Source organism: Sceloporus occidentalis, unplaced genomic scaffold (genome assembly GCF_023333645.1).
Source record: "Sceloporus occidentalis isolate IW3139 unplaced genomic scaffold, rSceOcc1.0.p SCAF_15, whole genome shotgun sequence".
In the NCBI taxonomy this organism is placed as follows: domain Eukaryota; kingdom Metazoa; phylum Chordata; class Lepidosauria; order Squamata; family Phrynosomatidae; genus Sceloporus; species Sceloporus occidentalis.
In genome coordinates, this window is record NW_028316995.1 from 6,430,910 (window position 1) to 6,455,176 (window position 24,267).

The 24,267-nt window shown below is 45.5% G+C and overlaps 1 protein-coding gene across 1 annotated transcript in view; it reads right to left on the reverse strand.

The window, feature by feature from the left end:
• Nucleotides 1-16,409, reverse strand: part of LOC149303186 (reticulon-4-like) — a 28,064-nt gene extending 11,655 nt beyond the window's left edge. The window contains exons 1-5 of the mRNA XM_089481362.1: nt 16,337-16,409; nt 15,069-15,524; nt 6,386-6,442; nt 3,152-5,322; nt 442-469 (exon numbers count right to left, since the gene is read on the reverse strand). Of these exons, the coding sequence (XP_089337488.1) occupies nt 442-469; nt 3,152-5,322; nt 6,386-6,442; nt 15,069-15,524; nt 16,337-16,409 (2,785 nt within the window). The remainder of the gene's footprint in view (nt 1-441; nt 470-3,151; nt 5,323-6,385; nt 6,443-15,068; nt 15,525-16,336) is intronic.
• Between the last annotated feature and the right edge of the window lie 7,858 nt (nt 16,410-24,267).

The window sequence follows — 24,267 nt, forward strand, 5'->3', positions numbered from 1 at the left end:
GGCCCTTTACTGCATATAATCGTCAAGGAATTTTGCCCATAGAAGTTCCTGAAAACTAGAACATGCATGTTGGCAAACATTTTAAAGATTGCCCTGCAACATGGAGAATTCATGGCAGACATGTGACCCCTCACCAGAGAAGTTGTGTTCCTTTGTAAGTCATCCCCCGGTCTCTATATAGTACGGATGACTCGTAGTAACGCCTCTTAGACATGTCCTTGGGCTTACACAGCATTGCCGATGGTTCGATAAGATTAGCCGTAACATTTGCTCCAGACACGCAGCGCTGCAAGCACCCGACCTTTGTCCCAGTAGATCAGTTGGTGTCGCAGCACATCATACACCAAAAGTCACATTACGGCACATCGTGTTTAAACTTTTTTGTATATAAAAAAAAGTTTAATCTACAAATAATATTAGTTTAGCGGTTTCGTCTATAACTACTGCGAAGGAAAAGCTTGCTTGTAATCTACAGCAATAAACTGCGGAAGATCATCAACACAGCAACCTCTATGAAAAAGCTCGGTTATCAGAAAGAAGAAGAAAAAAAGTATTGGAGAGAAAAACTTAGAAGAATGCACTAATTATTATATATATATTTTTTTCAATAATACACTTCAATAAACTTCTCTGTACCGCATAACTTACAGACACAACTTCTCCATGGTTACATGAAAAGCTCATGGATTTTTTTTCTATTAACTATATTACTTTTGATGGCAGCGACAGTCTAACCTCCGGTTATCAGAGGGTTAGCAGCTTTTCTCTTGAACCAGCACCGCCACTAGCAGGACTATATAATATTAATGCGGCTATAACGTACCGTCGCAGAGAGCCGAAGGCGAGAAGTCCCGTATTCTAGGACTGTGACACTGTCTATGCCGTTTACACACAAGAGACAACACTCACGTTACAAATACACGTAAAGCGTCTGCTACCCACCGGTCTGCCTCCAGTGGCTCGGCACACACGCCATCTCGGATCTCTTCTCCAAGCTCTCTTGCAGCATGTCTCCTCGGGAGCGGGGGACTGGAGTCTGGGCTCTCCCAAAGTGAACTATGGACAGCCTTGCAGACTGATCACACTTCGCTCCACCGCCCAAGGGTCATCTGACTGCCGGGGTGATGCAACCCAAGCCGTAGCCTGGCTACTAATGCCGAGCGCTCGTTATTCACACAAAGCTTCTTACGCGGCAGATCGCTGAACGGCTGCTACAGCACCAGAGCACGTACAGCAGGGGCCGCGCATGCATAATAGAATGATCTATCAGATCTATTGTAAATGTCACTGTTCTATGAAAACACTGCCCACGTTTCTCACTGTATTCCTGGCCTGATGCAGTGTGAGCCGAGGCAAACTTTTTTTTTTTTTTTTTTTTTTTTTAAAGGGACACGCCAATAATCTGATTAATGCCTAGGAAAGTTGGGACATTTTTGTGGTGCTCCCCTCTAAAAATGTCTAAAATCCCCACCTATGCATCCACCCCCTAATGCCGTGCAGGAGATGTGATCAGCGAATGCATCTCCATGCGTGCGATATACTCCTCTCCAGTCACTGGCTCAGGTGGGGGTCTGTGCAGCACATTGTGCGCATGCGGGCAAAACTCAGCAATTTATTTCAACGGGAGGGGTTTCCTGACACTGATTGGCTGCTTCAAGCAGCTTAGGACTTAGCTGTAAAACGGATACTTTCTACATTACAGTTTCATATATCCTTTTAATCTAAAAAACTAAATCAATGTACCGGGGCAGCAGTTTGGAAGCCCAGCCAGACGAAGTGTTACTTAACATTCCGTAACAGCGAGGGTCCAAAGATCAATGCTGTCCCGTGAATGCCGATAAATGTTACACCAGTTCCATACCAGTATTAGTTATTTTCTGTTGTCCTGTAGGTGGGAGAGGCTGTCTCGCTGTAATCATATTTGTAATAATTTCACAAGAGGAAACAAAGCGCTGTAACGAGTTTTAGAACTAGGGTTTCACGCTCAGTCTGCTAAAACGGGTTTCGTCTTCCGCCGAGGACTGACAGCGTTACTTAACGAAGGGGATACTCAGACCGTGAACTTCGTGAATAACACATCTTCAAAACAATAACCATTCTTTTCACTGCTGGCTGCAGTTACGCCTTTCTAGTTCATAATGTACAGAACGGGATTTCTCTCGGAAGTGGCTTTGTTGCCATAGTAACCTTGAGTTGCCAGCACAGCGCTACCAGGCAGTACCCGACACAGGCATCTCCAACATATTTTAGTATTATAATAAGAACCAGCAAAGTGCCGATATTGCACATTTACAGTTTTGGTAGGAAGATTTTTCACCAATTTGGGTAAGAGATTTTATCTATTATTTTGTTAACTGCAATATGCCATTGAAATAGCAAATCGAGAGAAAAATAGTGTAAAGCAATAATTCTGAACATTATCCAGCATCAGAGGCCACCAATTGAAAGGACAATTCAGTATGTTGTAGAAGTCACTCCACGCCACTAGATGGCGCCATAGCACTGGCAGCATATACAAAGATTAATGTACGTGTACAGTATACATTAACACAGCTCATAAAGTACAATAAGATTCCCATACCTACCGATAAAAACACCCTGATTTAGGTCTTTGTACACTAAGCTTCAGAATGTAGAATGTTGAAGTGACAGTTCCACTTTTAAAAGGCTTTGCCCAACAAGCACATCCTTATCTATATGAAACCGTTATGTGAAGAGGAAAAGCAGAAACGAAACGGTCACCGGTATCCAGGCCAACGATGGAACCGAACTCAAAACAAACCCAGCGAGAGATTCCACTCGCTGACAATCTATTTGCCGTTGTTTATTAGCAAAGTCCTCCAGAGAAGCAACGCTCACCAACAACAGAGACAACTGGGATCCCCCGGGGCTCTTTTGAAAATAGAAAACAAATCCCCGGAGAACAGGCTTAAGCTTTCTGGACTCGGAATTCAAAAGCAGCAGCTGACTGCCTATTCATACAAAAACACACACAAAACTAATAGGGAAAGAGCCGCCTCGTGTAAGGGTAAGTAGTCATGTTACAAATCAACCGCGTTTCTAAACTAAACATTACATTAATTTTGCGATAAGCAACGTGCCGTGTAGAAAGAAACCCTTTGTTACCTGAATTCTTGAAAGCAGGTGTAGCAGTAGCAGCCACTTCGGGATCTTGGACTTCCTTTTTCTCTTGTGTAGAAGGAACGCTAAGCTCTTCTTTCTTTGAGGGAGGCAGGGGTTTAGCAACAGGTTCTTTAGGCTTCAAGGAATCCTCTTTAGTTGTGAGATCGATAGCTTTAGCGAAGTCATTCGATTCATCCGGGCCTTGGAACGGTTTATCTTTCTTGTGGTGAGTTTGATCCGAGGACAGAGCTGAATACAGGTCTTCATTTTTCTCAAAGCTGGGGATGTCTTTAATAATTGATTTCTCTGGCATTTTGGGTTCTTCCAGCCCACCACAGGGAGCTTTGGGTGTAAGGTCTTCTGCTGGTGAACCTGGTAATGAGCTTTCAAGGTGTGCCAATTCCACCCCAGGTGAATACTTAGGACTGGGTGTCTTGCCCGAACTGAAGCCCATTCCAAACTCTTCCATCTGCAAAGGCTTATCTTTCTCTTTGACTGCTTCTGTACTTGGTCCTGTAGACAAAGTATCAGCAGAATCTTTGAAAATGTTTGACTCTGGTTGATAAGATTCCAAATAAGCTTTATTTGCGGAAGGCTCCTTAAACTGTAAATCACTTTCAAAGATATTTCCTGGAGTCTTTACACTGCCTAATTTAGAGTCCCCAACGTTACCTGAAACAAACGCATGCTCCTCAGGCTCCCAGTGCTTATACGATGGTTCGCTGGGTTCAGATTCTGGTGAACTATCATCAAAATGCTGAATGAACTGGGACTCAAAGTCATCGTTTATCGCTTTGGAAAGAGCCGGTGCAGAAGACTCAGTTGGGATAGTTTCTTTTATTAGGTCACAAGCTATGGATATGTAGGGCGCCTCTACTTCCACTGGTGACTCTCTCTTCTCTTCCACACTTGGGGCAGCTTTGGCCGGTTCCGGTGACACTGTTCTACGTACAGCTTCTTCATAGGAAGGAGGCTTCTCAGACTCAAACTTTATCTTCTCCTCGCTAACAGGTGCACTTCCCATGGGCGAAACATCTGGTTGGAACACACCGGACTCTAACCCAACAGAAGCAGATGTTAAAGGCGCTTCCATAACTATATCAGGCAGTACTGGTGAAGACACGGACTCTGTGCCTTCGAACAGCACAGGAGCTTGAGCTGTTGGAGTAACATTTTCCTGTACCGATTTAGCTGCTGTTTGCACCAAATCAATTTTTGACTCGTAGCCAAGTTTGGTCACGCCGGTATCATGGGCTTCGCTTTCATATGCTTCTTGTACAATGTCAGGAGTGAGCCCTTCTGGCTTGCTGGTCGCTTGGACCAGAGGAACTTCAGTGGTAGCCCCAGTAGTGACATAGTCCTGGCCCACATGTTCAAAGAATGGGTTTAGGGTTGCAAGATTTGCTATAGGATCTGATGTTACTCGGGCTTCAGCTTCCGCCATCTTCTTCTCATCCGTTATATTTCCTAAATCAGTCAGCGGGCTCTGGTCCAGAGGAGGAAGCATTTCATAGTCTGGGGACTCTGCAGGAATCGGGGACACCGGAGTCACCGGAGTAATATCGTCAGACAGATCCAATTTATCTTCCTCGTACTTTCTCTCTGGCTCTTTTACACTTTCTAAGTTTAGACTGTATACATTACTATCGAACTTCACAGCGCCAACATCACCTGACCGCGTGCTCTCAAATGGTTTGAAGTCAGCGTACTGCTCATCACGTGCTTCTTTGATTTCAGAGAACGCCTCGCTCGGGGGCCCGACAGACTTGAGCATTCCCGAAAACATCTCTTTTGCAGACTGCGCGTAGTACTGCGAGCTGTCTTCAGATGCCGTCTCTTGCTGAGACGTAGGATGTTCAACGACATAACCTCTTTCGGAGAAGATCAAGTCTTCCTTTGCTTGCTTCTGGAACGCTATCTCCGTGTGATCGGTCTCGGTGATGCCAACTAACTTCTCATGGAATCCAAGCTCGCCTACGGACCTTGCTACCGCGCGCGTATCGCTAATGGATCCTTGCAAAGCTTCCGGTGGGGTTACATCAGCGTGAAAAGCGACAGAAGATAGGTGTTCTTTAAAGGAATCAGCAGATAGAGGAGACAAAGAAGGGGCGGAAGTAGCAGGCTCAAGCAGCATAGATGCAAGTTCCTCTTGGCCAGCTGACATAGCGCTATAAGTCTGTGGCAAGTCCAGTACTTTGTCTGTGACCAGAAAGTAAAGTTAGAAGTTGCAGACAGTTGACAGGAATATTAATGCAAAGAAAAAGCAACAGAGTGTTAAAGAAAGTGCAATAAAATTATCAGGACCACAAAATGTTCACTTTGATTCTAAGTTGTCCAATTAACAAAATGAGTAGTTCTAGCTCAAAATGGAGGACAATTTGGCTTTGTGGACATCACTAGGTAAAACCTTGAAATTAAGGTTAATAGGTGGAAAAACATCAAGATTTATTAACTTATTTACAGATCATTTGGCAGGGTTTAGGACCCATCGCCATGGTGATTCCCCTAATTGTATAAATGACAGATGTCTGACGTGCCAGCTTCTGTGTTGCAGCATTACCCGGTTACCAATTCGAAAGAGATCCTCCTCAAAAGGTCCATGTCTGCATATAAACGCTACAGTAATGTAGCGAACGCAGGATATTTGAGTGCGTTATTTATATTTTAATGCAGTTCATAGTATGGAAGATGTGAGACGAAAACGTTTTTTTCTCTGCTATGTTTTACTACAGTAAGAAAGTAAAGCGATTTCCACGCATGTTTGAAGGGGAAGTCCGATACAATCCAGTGGTGTATAAAGTCATGTAGGTTGGCATTGAGAAAAGCCTGTTTTTTGTTCCAATAAGCTTCCTCTACAGACGGGGGTGGATGCCCCTGCTATGAGTCATGTGACTTTCCCTGCACAGTCACTACACTGAGACGATTCTTTACGGCAGTGTTAATTAAGTCTGTTCCTACACAGACTTCCAGAACAACTGGCTGGGTGGTTAATCAGCCGTTGTGTTGACCACAGGTAAGGAGTCAGGGTGTTTCTCTGGTAGACCGTGGGTAATAATAGTTATAACGCAGGCCAATACGCACCAGAAGCGTACAGCACAAGATTTTTGGCACTTTTAATGTGATAATGTCATAAAAATGGTGAGAGTTCCCCTTTAAACACACTTAGCCGACATGAAAATTGCAAGGCACAGTGAAACAGGGATATTAGCGTTAGAGGGTTAATGCGGTAGAGACTAAGTACAGGATAGCGGAAAGAACTTGCCTGCAGAGGAGTGCATCAGAGGTGCAGATGCAGCGGTAAGAGGAAAGAGGTTCTCATCTGAAAAACAAACACAACAAGACCTCAGCAGACGTTAAGCAGCACAGACAGATCATGCAAGCAAGAATCCAGAATAGGTCTTTAGGGTACATTCAAAACGAGGCGACCCCTCAACGAACGTGTGTTTCAGGAATTAACGTGAAGGTCGTCCATTTTTTGGGCTAATATTTCGGTAAAAAAACATAACATTGTGGTGCTGCGTAGGGAGACCCAACATGGGGAACAGCATTTCAGTAAAACATATATTTATATATACCAAGCATTACACGCCATCAAGATACAAATATACACGGGATAATCAACCGGGAAGGGAGGAAGCCCCTTTCATCGAGAGGCAAGATACCCCCCTCTCCATGTAACAGCGTACGATCCATAGACTGTAAGGAAAGCCAGAGGAAGATCTTCTTCCCATGAAAGGTTTGAGCGGCCGCTTACTTTTTTGTGCATCACCATTGTATTTAAGCAAAGACTTCTTTTCCCCAGATGGGGGAAAAAAGCCTAAAAAGTATTTAAACTGGAAAATACCCGAAAGAACAGATATTTTCTATTTAACATCTATACATAAGCAGTGAGCAAAAGTCTGGCCTAAGACCCACACCTTACTGTACTAAGCAGAGTAAATGTAAGCGACACATACACCACCAAGCGTCAACGCCATCTTTTGTATATGTGTGTATAAATATTTCCTGATATTCTCATTTATTTAGGTTTAACAACAAAAAAAAAAAAAAAGATTTTTTTCCAGGCATTCACTGCTATTAAAGGGACAGTAATGTTGTCAGCACTTCAAATTAGTGTTCTTTACATCTAAGAACAAAAAAACATCTAAAACCCTCAATTGCCGCAACATATCCCCCCCACTCTACTTGCGCGAGTCGTAGCTGCTCAAAGCATCATGCATATGGGGGTCTCGTATCTCCCTGGGAATGTCACCCCCGTGCTGGGGCGGACTGACGGCCAGGATCCTTACACGTGCCCAGTGTTACGCAGAATGCATTTCTGGGACAGCTTCAGGGAATTCTAATGAAGGCTTCCATGCATTTACAGGGGGTAAAACAATCTAAGGGCGACACTCTGCTGCCGTACGCGTACAGCGCCTATAATGGCTGAAACAACCCTGTAAGGCTTACAGACAGGGCGGGCCGGCCACCAGCTAGACATGGAAGCCCAAACCAAGCAGAAGGGCATCCGATTAAAAATTGATGGGTTGGCCGTACCAAATCTAGCTGTAGTGCTGGCAAACGGCCCGTAATAACGCACAGCCAGGTCTGCAAGAACCCCACAATATGCATGTATTACGCAGGGCCAACTCACACCTTCTTGTAGGCAAGCTGAGCGAGTAAGACCCCTCATCAGTGAAATCACGGACTCGCATCTTATTATGTATATTTTTTCCTCTTCAAGAACGTCCAAGTGATCTTCCTGGCAGCAGATGGCCGCTCTGACATGCATACTATGGCTAATGGTTGCCGATGTGCTCACGTCAGGACGGCTACATTCAAAGGTCAAACACTCTTTAATTATTTAATTTACCGTAACCTTTGTGCAGCTTCTACGACTGGCCATTTAGGCTTTGCTCTCGTTCATCTTTTGTACATTTCTTGTAATTAATATACCGTATTTTTCGCTCCATAAGACGCAGTTTTTTTCCTCCCAAAGTAGGATGAAAAATCAGCCGCGTCTTATGGAGCGAAGATGCAGGCAGGGAGGGGGGGGGGGCAACGATATACCGTATTTATCGGCGTATAACACGCACTTTTTTAACTAAAATCCGGAGCTTAAACCCTACCTGCGTGTTATACGCCGATAAATCCGGGGTCGTAACTGAGGCAGGCGGCGGCGGCCGCCAGCAGAGGAGTCCTGGATTTCTGCCAGTCAGGGGGGCCCAAGGGGTGCCGAGCGGTTGCTGAAGACAACCGCTCGGCAACTCTCGGGCCCCCCTGCCTGACAGATATACAGGAATCCTTTGCTGGCGGCGGCCGCCGCCACTGCCGCCTGCCTCAGCGCTTCAACTCCTGTGTTGGAAGCGTTTGTCTCGGGTGCCGGCGCTTTACGCTGGGCGCCGGCATATGACGTCAGACGCCGGCGCTCAGCAGTGAAGCGCCGGCACCCGAGACAAACGCCTCACGCTTCCAACACAGGAGTTTAAGGTAAGTGACTGGGGCGGGGGGGGGGGGAGATCCTGAGAAGGGGGGGGTTAGGGAGTTAGAGGGGAGATCCTGAGAAGGGGGGGTTAGGGAGTTAGAGGGGAGATACTGAGAAGGGGGGTTAGGGAGGGAGGTCTTACTGTGTGTGTCTCACTGTGTCTGTGTGTGTCTTACTGTGTGTGTCTTACTGTGTTCATAGCTTATTCAGTTATTGTAATAAATATTTTAGCCCATTTTTTAGCTCAAAATATTTTTTCCTTTTTTTTCTCCTCTAAAATCTAGGTGCGTCTTATCAGCAGGTGCGTCTTATAGAGCGAAAAATACGGTAATAGAAAGCAAAAAATGCATCGCAATATAATGAGATCAGTGATACGACTTATAATAAAAAGAAAAACCAGAATATTTCTTCACCATTACACTGAAACGATTATGAAAAATAAAAAAGGAGAATTCTCTTTTTTTTTTCCATGTTCTACTGAATTTTGCATAACCCACAGATTGACAAGTGGTGCGTTCAATTTTTTCTCTCTTCTTTTTTGGACCGAGAAGAAATATCCTCGATAGAGTTTATAAAAAGTCTTAGAAAATTAATTAAAAGGGGCAATTGTTGATTGAAATATATAATCAAATTGTCTGAATCATCCAAAAAATTATATTTTGATTATTAATTCTGATTTTAATTAATGCTGATTTTTTTAGTTAGTTTACCTTCTCCTGGAAGCCACCTGGCTAAAAATGTTTGCCCTGTAAATAAAATAGAAGGTGCACGTCAGTCATCTGTTACACTAGAAGTGTGAAAGGCGACACTGCAGCAGCCACAATCCCGACCGAGCGAGAATAATGCGTCAATGAACTCCACGCTACCGGTTCTACACACGCCTTGGAAAGCCAACGGCCAACCCTTCCCAACGCGATATTGTGCCACGTTTTCAGCACTGGACCCAGAGTACAATGTATACCGCACAGAGCACTGTATTTAATACACAAAAACATTTTTTACATGGGGTTCCATCTTTAAGATGTTTGTTTTGAGTGACGGGCGAAAAGGCACAGAAAAAGAGTGGCTTTAGCTAGAAATTGGGATCATATTCATTTAGGGCTGCAACTAACGATTATTTTAATAATCGATTAGTTGGCCGATTATTTTTCCATTAATCAGATAAAAAAAAAATTCAATTTTTTTTAATTTAAAATAATGTAATAAAAAACGTACAATTTACACTTTCATCTCTTTATCACAATGGCCTAGTAGTACAAGGGCAGTAACGGAGTCTGTCTGTGCGATGCAGACCCCCACCGGCTGACAGAGAGGATGATCCTCTGTCAGCTGGTGGGGGTCTGCACGATGCGCACAGACAGCCTCCGTTACTCACCTTCACTTACGCTGAGGCTTCTATGAAGCTGCAGTGAAAGTGCCTGTCAGCAACGGAGGTTCACAAAGCACCAGGGAGTCGGGAGAGAGGCAGAGTGATGTATGGGAGGGGGGAGGAGTCAGAGGGGTGTATGGGAGGGGGGAGGAGTCAGAGGGGTGTATGGGAGGGGGGAGGAGTCAGAGGGGTGTATGAAGTGGAGGGGAGAGGTGGAAGTTGTCTGTGCGCATCGCACGGACAGCCGCCGGCCGACAGCGAGAGGAATCCAGGTCCCCTGCAGCGTTGCGGGGATCTGGATTCTAGTGTTATAATCCGATCTGTTTGAGGTCGGATTATATAAGGAGAGGGGAGTTTTTCCAGAGCATTTGCTCTGAAAAAAAACCTCTTTTTATAATCGATAAAAATCGATTCGACTAATCGATTTTATCGATTAGTTGTTTCAGCCCTATATTCATTATAGAGGAGGTTGCCATAGACGTCCTAAATACCAGATTTCTATTCAAGTGGCTACAGTGCCTGTGGCATGGAGCGAGGGAGGCAACTGACCCATTGTGGGTATCGGTGTATTACGATTGGGGTGGCCAGAGCACCTGAGGGCCAGATGCCTGGCTGGAAAAAGCGGAAGGCCTACAAGCCCCAGCTCCCTACAGACAATCCAGCTCATGGTGTCCTTCCGAACAAGTGCGGGTAAGAGCCTGCAGATGAGGTTTTGGAGGGCCGTTGGGTCAGGGTCCCTTATTTTTTATACATACAGGACTGGACAGCAAGCATAAAATCCACCAACAGAAATGGCTATTTTTCCCTATAGAGTAGTGGCCATGGCTTCCCAGCAGTAGTGCCATCTGTATCAGTGCTCACCACGAACACTCAAACTATTTGATAACCACTAATCTATGAACCACATGGGGATGATTGAGAGAAGACCTGCTGGCCATGTATAATGTGTATCTATACATCATATAGGGTTGGGGTTTATCCACGAAAGGGAAAGATGTCTGGAGAGTTGCGTTTTAGATTCCTAACTTCACTTTACGTTATATGAAGGGCCTACCCCGGAGAGCTTTTGCAGCAGGGAGAGCTTGTCCATCCCTGTATGATGTATACCTGGTACCTCTGCCTGTCCTCTGCTCTGACATCCACGTCTCGGGCTACCCCTATCCTAACCAACGTTACCGCAGCTTATCAGACTCCTTTGTCTCCAGTCCTCACCCAGTGTTTTTGGGAAACTTCCATCCTCCCATCACCTCCTCTCCTTTCTTCGCATGATTTCCACATTCTACCGTCTCCCACCGTAACGTCTTACTTCTCAGTCCGTCGGTATATTTGTAAAGTAATCTGATTTAAACTGCTACTTCTGTGAGGTCTAGTCCATCATATCTGGGACCACCAAGTAATTGGCGTTAAGCTCCAGGGCGCCGAACAGAAGGATCAACTTAATCCATTTTACTGCAATGCAATTGCTAAAAGCTAGAATACACAAAATTCCTGGCCCATTTTTGGCCCTTATGCTGCGCTTGACACTTGAATGGGCATTTATGCTGGTAATTCTAAAATATTAGTATTTACAAAGTAAAGGGACCTCTCGTTAACTAGAAACACAATGACATATTTTAATGTAAGCCAAACACTTCGCCTTAAGCCATTTTCTAGAGAGCCTTAGAGGAGAATGATCTCCTTTATTGAGTGCTGTATATGGTAGGTTGGCACGGTCAAAAAACGAATCTTGGTCCAATCCACACCCTTTATCTGCAGACACCTCTCTCAGTCATGACATTTTGGGAGACTTTCAATGCGCCAACAACTCACTGAGTAGATTCTTTTTTGGTATACATTATACATTATAGAAAGATACAGCAATGGGAGGCATTATAATAAGGGCAATTAGTTATTACTTCATAGGGTTGGAGCTAGCAATGTTAAACTTACATTGAGCGTTGATCAGCCTCCAAATTACCTCCACTGAGCTGATTCTTTATGGAAATTGTAATGAAATCCAGTACTTTACTGACTTTAGTCTGGTTGGGTAATTAAGACCGAGTCATTCTACTGTTTACCACAGGCAGTATGATAAGGAGCCAGGGGAACTATAGGTGGAAGCTTCTCTTCAACATCCCAGTCTACCTACCAAGTCTACAATCCATCTGGCCATACAAGGTTGTTTCCAATATTTAAGTTAATACTTTTTAACCTGTTTCAGGGGCAACTATTTTCCAATGAGGAGAGTAACCTGTAAATTATGAATAAAGTGCCCGGTTATCTAGAGAAGACCTTAAAAGTGGTTTATTCAGCAATGAGGAGTATGCAGGAGATGTTATATCTTGAAGGACCAACCCCAGTCTACGTCTCCTCGAAGAATAGATCGGATGGCCCTGTATAAAGCATATTTAAATAAGGCAGAGTTCTTGAAAATTTACCGAATCGTGCAGGGCCAAATATTATTTGCTGGGGTGGTCCTTTATAATGCATGGTGAAGTCAAGGAGTTTCAACCATAACAAAATCTCCTGCCATGGGAGTAAAGCCCAAAAGCTTTCCAGCAATATTCGTTCCCGACAACCTATGGATCCTGCCGGCTCATTGGTTAAATGCAGACATGTGATTCGGGAGGACATACTCTGTCACACGGCATCAACAGGAGCATCACAGAAGAATAGGTTTCAAAAGGCACTGTGCTGTTCGAAGTGTGTGCAGAAGTAAGCATGTTTATGCTTCATCTCTAAGCATGCGCAGGTCCGAGTACGGGACTTTGGTAATTTGTAAGACTTCCAAAGCAAATGACAGCCAGGGCTTAACCAGCATAAGATCAAAGCTTTCCTTTAACCCGCCGTCTGACAGCGATGAACCGTCTGCATTTCCTTTGGCAGCCAGAGGATTAAACATCCCCCAAAGATAACACTCGTGACATTTAGATTAAATTAGGGCCACACACAGTTTTATACGGAGTGGAAGAGCTGGGCTTTATACCGAGTTAGAGGAAGTTCAGCGTATCAATGACATCATATGGTTTTACACTCAGGAAAGGTTTGCTGGTGTATGCCGTTCTGGCTGCTAATCCGAGAACTTCTGACTGCATATCTATACCCCCAAACCCTAGGCGAGAACTGAAGCCCCAGGAGATAAGCCCTTCTGGCATAAAGTCCATACTGGACAATGGCATATTGTGCTGGAAATGAACAGCGTATATTACAGGCAGCAGACACGTGGTTGGTCTGCAAAGGGGGAAAAAGTCCTTTCTAGGAAACGTTACGTGATAATGTACAGCAGCTTTCATTACTCTTCAAAGAGTCGCAGCGGGATGTTGAGTAACTCCATGATAGAGTCTGAGTCATCATCATCTATACATACTGCACACACACAGACCCTAAAAATAAATCAGACCTGCTACATTGTATAACTACAAAGCAGAAGGGTATGTTTAGTATCCCTAAAGCTTTCTGAAATCTCACTAATAGAATATTCTTAAACAATGTAAATTTTCCCCAAAACTAAAGGCCCGACCCACCCCGATTGAAAGAATAATCCGCGCAGCACCGAACTTGCTGGATATAAATGCGATGAGCTGCATAACGGCAGAGCACATCCAGTCTCTTGGGCATCGGCTGAGTACAAGAACTTATTGTCTCTCAGCACTCGTTGCCAGACATTATAGAGCGAGGCTATAATTCTGCGTCCGCGATCTTCTGATGCGGCAGCTAAGTTCCCTTCAAGCCTTGTGAGGTTCTGAAGCCATCACCCCAGCCAAACAGCAGCGGCTGAGAGGTTCCAAGCCAAGGAACGGACTTCCAACCTCAGACAGTTGAGGATGGTGGGAATAGTACTGGCGCAAGTTACTTAGTCCCCATGCTATGTTTCCCAGAACGCTAGAGAGGCTACAGGTAGCCAGATTTCCCTAAACTAAAATAAGATGACCACTTTCTCACATTTCTTGGGCGCTGTGTGTTAACAGCAGTTATATCTACAAAGAGGCACCTGTTTAAGGAATATGCAGTGACTTGATAGGAACCTGACTCAGACCACCACACCTTTCCAAATACGAGGGAGCGAAGGAAACGTGCGCTCCAGACAGTCTCTTCTGCGTAGGATGGAACCACCAACACTCTTCATACAACATGCTTTCCTTCTGCACTCACCAAGTACATACCACAAATAGGTGTGCTGGCTCTCCCATCACGCATTGACACGCAAGAGCTGCCAAAAGCTCAAACATCTATTTATAGGTCAAAAGCGGAGGTCAATGTATAGAATACACGAAAAGGCCTTCGTGGGATAGCACAGGCCACCGTACATACATTCTACCCCCAAAGAACAGGCCGACGCAAGACGCCGCACACTGCTGCACGCTGTGACCGAGTGCAGAAAGAGATAGGATTGTGCCCAGTCATAGACGCGTGGTGGGGGTGAAGTGATGGAGGAGCTGACACCAGCCACACGCCCCCCCCCGGCCCAAAGACTGCCTCTGCTGGGAATCAGGTTTTTCCAGGCAGTTGGCACACATCAGACCCCACCCCGGCAGAAAAAATATCCATTATGCGGACTCACTGCCCATACCCCTCCCATCAGAACCAGGGAGGGCATCTACAAGTCATCCTCACCAGGGTAGGATGGGCAGCAAACAGCTGCGCAGCACCACAAGCCAGGAGGGTGGGCAACCAACAGACACAAAGCACGGTCTGGATTCAGAGAAATGGCGGAGCCGATGCACCTAACCTCTAATAGGTGATCGCACATCAATACTTCAGGGCACCTATGGGGCAAATCGAGCCATCTGTGATCACGTGATGCTCCATTAGCCTGGCTGTAACATTTCATGCATTGATCCATTCGGGTAATAAGGTGATTACACCCCAGCGCAGCCTTATCCAAGCGACTGTTTCATATCTGGGATATAACACATACACATCATTCGTATTAACGCAGCGAGAATTACCCCCAACGGAAGCCACATCTAACAGAGGGTGGTGGCATTCGGGGGGGGGGGGTATTTGCCACCTGGGGGGGGTCATTCATCCCCTGCATTGGGGTGACCTTCAGAATCGGAGGCTGATGGAGCTGACACGTGTCTGCCTGGTGCTGGGATGTCTAGCCCTAAAATATAGGCGGGGGTTACTCACCCACAGAGCCGGTGGGGCCCCTGCTGGGCACGGTGGGCCTCTCATCTTCCTCCTCCTCCTCCTCCATGGGGGCGCTGGGTACTACAGAGGCAGCGGGCTGGTCGCTGCTGATGCTGCTTGGCTCTTCTTCCTCGGGTGAAGGCTCCAGGCTGTCAGAATAGCTGGGCTTCTCATCCTCCTCTTCCTCCTGATCCCGGACACGGTGCGGCTGGCTGCTAGGTGGAAACCCCCCAGCTCCTCCGGTCAGATCCAGCACATCCAGCTCTTCCCAGCGCTTCCTATCCAACTCTGGCTTTTCATCGTCTGGCGACCCATACGGGTTAAGACCGCTATTGCTGGACGATATGAACGGGGACTGGTCCTCCATGGCGGCTGTCGAATGAGGGAAGGGGTAGTGACCGGCAAGACAGAAAGAGCTGCGAGTGATGCCGGCTGGAAGAGAAGTGCGCCACCCGTCTAAGAGGAGAGGGAGGGGGAAGAGGAGGCAGCGTTAACAATACTGAGGGGGGGCATGGGGACAGCGCCACACCCTAGTGACTCATACCCTGCCAGCAACAATCATGGCGCCGCTGCCAGCTTTACATTCCTGAAAGGAATCGGCCAGCCGTTGAAAGAGACGAGGCACCAGCGTAGATTGACAGCGGCGTAAGCCACTACAATTCAGTAAAGCGAAATCTGGGCGGGGCTACAAATAAACGAATAGACCAATTAACGAGGAACGGGTCCTGTAGAGGATGGTTACTAAGGAAACTAACCGGGGTCTCAAGGCCTCGATGGATGTGAATGACAGTTGGCTAAGCAAATAAACGCGCTACTTGAAGCACTTGACGAAACACAGTCCGTAGTGTTAAATAATTAATAACCGGTTCTGCGCTTATCTTGTTGTTCCCGGAGAAACCTCGGTGCCAAACTATCAATAATAATAAGCGTTTTGGATGTATGATAAGTAAACGGACCAATTGTAATCCAATCACAAAGCGCAGCCTGAGTGCGTGGTGGGTGGTCTGCCTGTCAGGTGGGCGCGTCTATGTGCTGAGCCTTAGTCCGGGGTGAACAGGGGTGGGTGTGTGATGTGCGGTGGATAGTCTGCGGGTATGTCACGGCTCAGCACTATGTGGAGTGCATGTGTGTCATGGAAACAGTGGTCAGCGCGACAACCTTACGTTACAGAGAGCGAGAGAAGTAAAAGGCGCCAGACTGATTCAGAGGGGATCGTGCTAAACGAAGCAGAGACTGGGAGCAGAAGTCCTGATTTCTGTAGGCCTCACCAGCTGCCCCAGTGCCCTGCTTTTGCGGGAAATTGGGAGCACGGACCGTTTGGGAGATCCTCTGATGGCCCATGACTGGGCCGTTGGATTACCCAAGGGGCCGCAGCAGCTGTCACGTGGGTCCCTGTAATTCTGTACTTGCGTGACGTCAGCATGAAGCATGATGGAGTGATGACTGTTGGTTGCATCATGGGCCACGTTATCAATGAGCACCTCACCGGCTTAAAGGGTATTTAATAAGAATCAGTACGGGCGTACGGCTGTTCATTTCAGCAAAGAGGTCGTTTGGTTTGGTAGGCCGACCCATGGCAGAGCCCCAGCCACCTCCAGCACGCACCACCACCACTGTTCTCTTTTAAGGACCAACGGCATGGATACTGCAATGGAAATGGGATGGCAACAAAGGAGATCTCTGATATCCCCAACTCACCCATTAAGTGGTGCAGATCTACCTCCCTAATTCCAGTCTGCCTAGTCCACAATACACCGCAGTTATAGGAATTGCACATTTATATTCCTCAGTAGCCAGGCCGGTAACATTGTACAGTGTGAGCCAGGATACGACTACGATCAATTCCTTCATAATAATAATGTTATTGCTAGTAGCCAGTAATTAATGGTGGATGATCAGCATCATCAAAACATGCTTCCACATTCCATGATACTTGGTTAATAGCGGCTACCACCTGACATAAATCAGTAACATTTTTGTCATTCATAAATGACAGCTGCTGGTGGATATACAGTACTTCGCGTACAAAGGTTCCCGAAAAGGTGCTTCACCGTATTGAAATATCAACAGCTATTAGAAGTTGGGGCGACTTTGATCTTGAGATGACAAGATCAGCCAGATGACCACCCGGCACAATGCACGTTCACCATTAAAAGCTGAAAATAATCCAAGAGGAATCCAGTTGCTGTAGAAAGTACTGCTTACGGCCCTTATTACTTTGATCAACTGAATTGTCTTCTGGAATCAGTGGAACTTGCAGTGCTTTAGTTGATAAACTAGTTGATAAACACGATTCAATAGCGTTGGCCTGTCTTGAGATATGTTTACTTCTCTATTGAGTATTCGTTTCGGAACAGTTGTCATTAGATTATGATCTACATGTCATCAGGCTGATGTTGTTGCGTGACATTGAGGGTATTCGATCTTCCGGAGGGCATGAAGTGGGACCTTTACCATGGTGCCACATGCTGTCAAAGTGCGGCTGCACGCTTGTGATTATTCACAGCCTGATACTGACTGGAAGGAAGAGTTTTATAATTAGTATTTTAGGCTTTCTGCTATATTTTAAGTTATTCTTGTCTTTAAGGAGAGGAGGGAAGGCGAGAGAAATAATGGAAAAAAAAAGTTTATTAAAAAGGTTACCTAGCGGCGTTGGTTACGGTGGGACCTGCTAAGCGTTCACTTGTCTTTACTGGATCCAGAACAGCAAAGAGACTAAAGGAATATTTTTGGAGGATCACTATAATTGGGCTGAGTCCAGCATCAGCATTTTGTAGTCTACCCATCATATTCTACATCAATAAGCTTTCTCAGGCCGCGATGAATTGTTCTGCGTTACAAAGCATTTTCTGGATGCCTGCATTATTCTTAAAATCTTTTTCATCTGAAGAAACAGGTTACGTTAAAGATGTCGGCTTGCTCAATTTAACACTATTTTAACTAATGGCGATATTAGACACATAATTCTTAGTACTGTAAACCCCTTAAAACTTCTCAGAATTTATTGTTAAATCATGTAAACCTTGACCTTTTGTCCTTAACATACCGTATTTTTCGCTCTATAAGACGCACCTGCTGATAAGACGCACCTAGATTTTAGAGGAGAAAAAAAAGGAAAAAATATTTTGAGCTAAAAAATGGGCTATAAAAAAAGGACATCATCCTCCCGTCATGCCTGCACAGAAAAAAGCTGGTCAGACATGATGGGAAGTGTAGTTGGACTACAAGCGCCGTACTGCGCATGCGCCGGCGCCATACGTGACACGGCGCTTGCGTCAAATCCCCCCGTCCTCTCCATCCAGTCCGCCCTTAGCCGTCGCAACGGACCAGAGAAGAGGAGAGGCGGCGGTCTCCAGATGAAGACCTCCCCTGGACGGCGAAGCGAGACAGAGACTGTCCGGGACACTTTTGGTGAGTACCGTATTGGCTCGGATATAAGCCGCCCCCGTATATAGGCCGCACCCTAAAAGTTTGGTGCTTTTTTAAAGAAAAAGTTTTTTTCTTTAAAAAAGCACCAAAAAACATACTGCCACTCTGCCCCCCCCGCCCCCCGAGATATGCTACCACTGTCCTCCCTCCCCGAGATACGCTGCCACTGTCCTCCCTCCCCGAGATACGCTGCCACTGTCCTCCCTCCCCGAGATACGCTGCCACTGTCCTCCCTCCCCGAGATACGCTGCCATTGTCCTCCCTCCCCGAGATACGCTACCACTGTCCTCCCTCCCCGAGATACGTTGCCACTGTCCTCCCTCCCCGAGATACGCTGCCACTGTCCCCCTCTGCCCCCCCTCCCCAACTTACCGGAGCAGACTCCCGGGTGTCTTGCGGGGCCGGCGGGGGACATCTACGCAATACAACTTCCGGTGCGGCACATCCGGCACCGGAAGTTGTATTGCGTAGACGTCCCCCGCCGACCCCGCAAGACACCCGGGAGTCTGCTCCGGTAAGTCCGCGGGGGGTGCAGAGGTAAAACGCATCCGCACGATGCGCTTAGACAACCTCCCGTGCCGGCACCCCCCCCCGTGGGAAGTGCTGGCAGGGGAGGCTGTCTCAGCGTATCGGGGAGTAGGATGCAGGTCCCCTGCACCGCTGCGGGGGATCTGTATCCTAACCCCGCTGCCTGCCCGGCACCCGGGACTGCATGTCCCGGGCGTCGGGCGCTAGACCCCGAATATAGGCCGCACCCCCACTTTAAAGTCTTAAAGTGGGGGGAAAAAGTGCGGCCTATATTCGAGCCAATACGGTATATCGTTGCCCCCCCCCCCTCCCTGCCTGCATCTTCGCTCCATAAGACGCGGCTGATTTTTCATCCTACTTTGGGAGGAAAAAAACTGCGTCTTATGGAGCGAAAAATACGATATTTTAAGGAAAGCTTGATTTATGGTAACACAAAAGCAGGGGCTGTTATATGGTCCCCATAGAAACTGGATGAATCAATTAATTAGATTAATAACATTAATCCTTCACTGGAAAGAGGATAACAGATCTGCTAAGGTTTATTTGCAGAATCACTAAATGTAACAATCTAAGTGGAACAGCACCTTTAAAGTAACCCCTTCTCTTGTAGAAAGCAACGCAGAGGGTGGACGCGATTGGTTTTAATTGAGATGATGGATACAGATGTTTTCCGGTCACTCAGCAGACAATCTTGGTATTGTTTTTGTGTGAGTAGGCTTTGCCGGATTTCCATTCCTGCCATATGGAAAGAAACCTATGATAACACGATGCGACGGCTCGTGAAGCGAGGTTGGTGAGTACAACGATAAATACGCATTTAGCTGCCGTGCCGTCTCATTAACGACTGCTCTGCAGAGAGTATGAGTGCGATAACTGGGAAAGCTATGGAATCGAGCTGCTCTACATTCTCATGTTACATGTCTAGACAGAAACCCCAGTCCTGCTTTACATTCTCATGTTACATGTCTAGACAGACACCCCAGTCCTGCTTTACATTCTCATGTTACATGTCTAGACAGAAACCCCAGTCCTGCTTTACATTCTCATGTTACATGTCTAGACAGACACCCCAGTCCTGCTTTACATTCTCATGTTACATGTCTAGACAGACACCCCAGTCCTGCTTTACAGTCTCATGGTACAAGTCTAGACAGGACGTTCTATTCACTAAAAAGTGAGATTGTGGCAGAGTTGGAAATGTTAGCTTCCCGATATCACTATGCATTATCAGGGGCAAAACCCAGTGAGCTGATACCTGCAGGAAGGGCTAATCTAGCCCGGTGCGATGCATAGTTAATATGGGATATCTATTAAAACCCTCCTTGCTGATTTAACTATGCATCGTACACAGGGCCAGTTCAGCCGTCATGCAGGAGTTATTCGCTTGGGCCACATGTAATGATCAAAAAAAAAAAAAATCAGCTGTATGATCACATGTAACCAGTGCTGGACTGGGGATGAAAAAAGGTCCTGGCAGTTTAAGGTCAGTGACCGCTAAGTGATGTATGTGCAGACTCCGGCTGGACTCTACACTATTACATTAATGCAGCGTGTGTCTGTATCCAACCGGCGGCCACACACTGAAGGACCACATCTAAAGAAGGTAAGGTAAGTAAGTGCCATCATCAGACACTGACCCACCAGCCATTTGCCAGATGGCCAGTGCAGACCGGCATGTAACATATGCAGGCAAATCCTTCATCAAATAGTCTATTCTGGGTGAAATAGTAATGTCTGAAAAATATCAGATTGCATGGCATTTACCTACATATTAAAATCCCAACATCAAGAAACAACTGAAATAACCACAATGACACCCTTTGTCTACAGTAAGTATGGAAAGGTTAAAATAATTATATTAAGGAACAATTTCACGTTGCATCATTAGATAAGTTGTACTGTCATACAAATTGTATCAACAACTAAAATAATTTTCTTAAAACTGGCTTCAGAATCATCTTGGAAAGGTCAATGTTTTGTTCAAAATGAAAATGCAATCAAAGAAGGACTTTCATTATTAAGGATTAATATTAAAAGTTGCCATGGCAACAACAGTAATCCACCAATACAAATCTTCAATTTGGAAAAAAATATTTGTAGAAGCTTAAATCCCCCGGAGACATAAACCTAGGTGATCTACAAACAAGAAGAAAAGGGCCTTAACATAACATTGAAAATCCCATCACCAAATGGCGATATACAACCGCTTTTATTGTCATGGTTATTCTTTTGCACAGATTAATTGTTGGATCAGTGCATCCATGAGAAAACATCAATCCTCCACATGTTTGGGGTATCAATGCCACTGGCTTATCCACAACACTCTCATTACAATCATCCTCACCCAAAAGTCGCTCTTCTTCTGTCTCATTCCATCTCAACCCCGTAAAAGAGCAGGGATCTCTTCTCCTTCTCTGACAGTATTTCTTAACATGTTATTAATCTTATTGTCTGTTTAAAGTTAATTTTCTCCCTGTTGCAAATGTGCTACGGAATGTGCTGGCGCTCTAAGTTGTCGTGCTAGGTATAGGAGTCGGGGTATTGATCTGCTGGTATCACCTGATGGGCAAAACACGGCACAGAAACAGCAGGACCATGGTGCAGAAAGGCAAGACAGGATCTTAGTGACGGCAGGCCTAGGTCAGTATACCAGAGCAGGACTCGAGATGTCAGTACAAAGGGATAAGGTAAGAAGACAGTATGTATATCTGAGAGCTCCCCGGGTTTCACACAGAGTCTCTGGTTGAAGCCTTGCTTCTGTGGGTCTCCAGGTAGGTTTATTCTTTCTCTGTGCACAGAGGCAGTGTTTGGCCGCGCACGCAAACACACACTTCCCACCAACTAAAGAATGACTAGGGCTATCCTGCCTACATGCATCTAGCCTCACCCCTTCCCCAGAGAGTAAAACTCTGGGTATCCTGACCTGGTTAGTTGCCAAGTGTAGAGGAAGAAAGTGAGGTCCGATTCCATCCTGGTTTTAAATCCATTTTTTAAAGTTTCATCTTTGAAAATAAGAACGTGGGCCCTGCAGAAGGAGAAGGCTTTCCGCGTGGACATCAAGCATCGTTATAGCATCCAGTATATGCACTGCTGTTTAATGTTACAGAACAACGTGCTCCTTTAAATAGTGCGTATGTTTTTGTGCTTTGAGGTTGTCTCCCATAAAGTGTTTTTTCTATAGGAACCACATGCACAATTGTCTTCTTCTGTATTTGTCTATATGTTCTTTAATGTCTCTGGTTCCATGGGTGGAATTTAAGATCCATGAGAAGGAATATTTGCCCTCAGACACTTACAGATTCATAATGATTCCAAGTTCCAAAGAGAGGAGGTTATACAGAGCTGGAATTAAAAAGAAAATTATAAAGGTTATGGAAATGGAACAGATATTAAACTTGGTTTCAGTCCAAATTCTTAACCTGATTTGGTTATATTTAGCAGAAATTTGGCAGTTATCTTTCATTTTTTCTTGTAAATAGTTAACTATTGGTGTATCACCGGACAACAGAACTCAGACGGCTAACTTCATCTATTAGAGTGCAGTGGTGCCTGCTGATGTAATTCTGGCGTTACTCGTTGTCCTGTTGATGGGCTTCCAGGGATACCTTGTGTGTAACACAGAGGTCACTGTCCATGACCGTCCTCGCGAATCAGTAACGAATGTAGCCTTTTTGGCACACAAAGCTTTTTGACACATAGTATTTCTGTGATGAGACGGTTGCAGAGATGTGGATAGAGACAGAAGTCCCACTTTCAAACTCATTAGACTTAAATGTGCATATACAAAAATATTCATGCTGTTTTTCTAAAGAGGGCTGTAATGCAAAAAATGTTCTTGTGTGAGCGTTTATAATCCAAGAGGCAACGAATAGTGTGATTGTGAATGTGTTTGCATAGTTTTACCTCCATTTGTTTCAGTGCCAGGCACACATCCCAAAGTTCGTCCTCATTAGGAAACAACACACTGCTGTATGTCGCTGGCACTTATTTCTGTCTTCTATCAGAAGTAGCATGGTTGCCCTCAGACACCACGCAGCATACTCATTTTGGCCAAAGGATGTTTGATTGTCACATAGAACCTTCTTCAACAGGTCAAGGAGCTTAATAGAATTATTACATTCTTACTAAACTCAGCCAAGTTGATCATGCCTCTGCCAGGTTTTAACAGAGTTGAGACCTTAAAGACTTCCAAAGAGACTTGACTCTAAGGCTGAATGAGTGAGTGGAGAGATATGCCAGAGTTTAGCTGATTGGGGCTATTTAAATTGGAACAGACTGTGATGCTCCTACCACATTTAAGGGATTGAATACTAATTTCACTGTTCCCTCTCAGGTGCATTTACTTCATTAGTAGATGTCCCCCGGTAGATATGTAGGAAACATTTAGACTTCAGTTGTATAAAAGCAGATCCCGATTCCCCTGCAACATAAGGAATCATCCCCTTAATGTGAGGAGATGTTTTAGCCACATAAACCCTTCACTCATGGCGATCTAGGCCGAAACCAGGCATGGAGCTCCAGCCTGACTGGAGCCAACAGCGGCTCATTCAGCTCATCTTATTTTGCTATTGGACTGGGAAGAAATCTACCCCTTCAGTTCTTCTTACTCTAGCCCCAGACAGCCTTAAGTGAGTGGGGATTAGTAGGGGAAGTGACCAAACACACCTTCCCTGCGAAAGACGAAACTGGCCCTTGGGAAGCAGTGCTTCAGTCAGAGACAGCACTAAACCCAATAGTTTCTAGGTATGCCAATGAATTAGGAGGTAATCACTTGACCAGTAATCCAAAGTAAGACACAGCCTGCAGTGGTATAGATGCAGGTTATTCTGGATATGCAGAGTGTATTGCAAATGTAGAAACCTACATGAACGCAATGATGGACAAGATATGCGATAAAACAAGATAAAATATAATTTGAATAATTTGTTTTCCTATCTCTTGTGCAACAATAGTCTTCATGGAAGTGTAGAAGAGGAAGTGAAGCTCAGTTTGCTTAGATCTACAATGGCTGTGGCTCACAGGAAAGGAGCAAAGCCTAAACAATAGAGGACCCATAAAGCATTACCAGAGTTTGCGAATAGCCGTCTATCGCTATATATTGATAACTGTCATGGAACCATTACCTCTTGGCACATTCAGTCTTTCATGGTCCTTGCATGGTTTGACCTCTAATCAGTGAATGCGTAGACTTTAGTTTTTGTCTCATGTAACTCTTCTCCTGAAACCTAGAGGAAGCATGGGA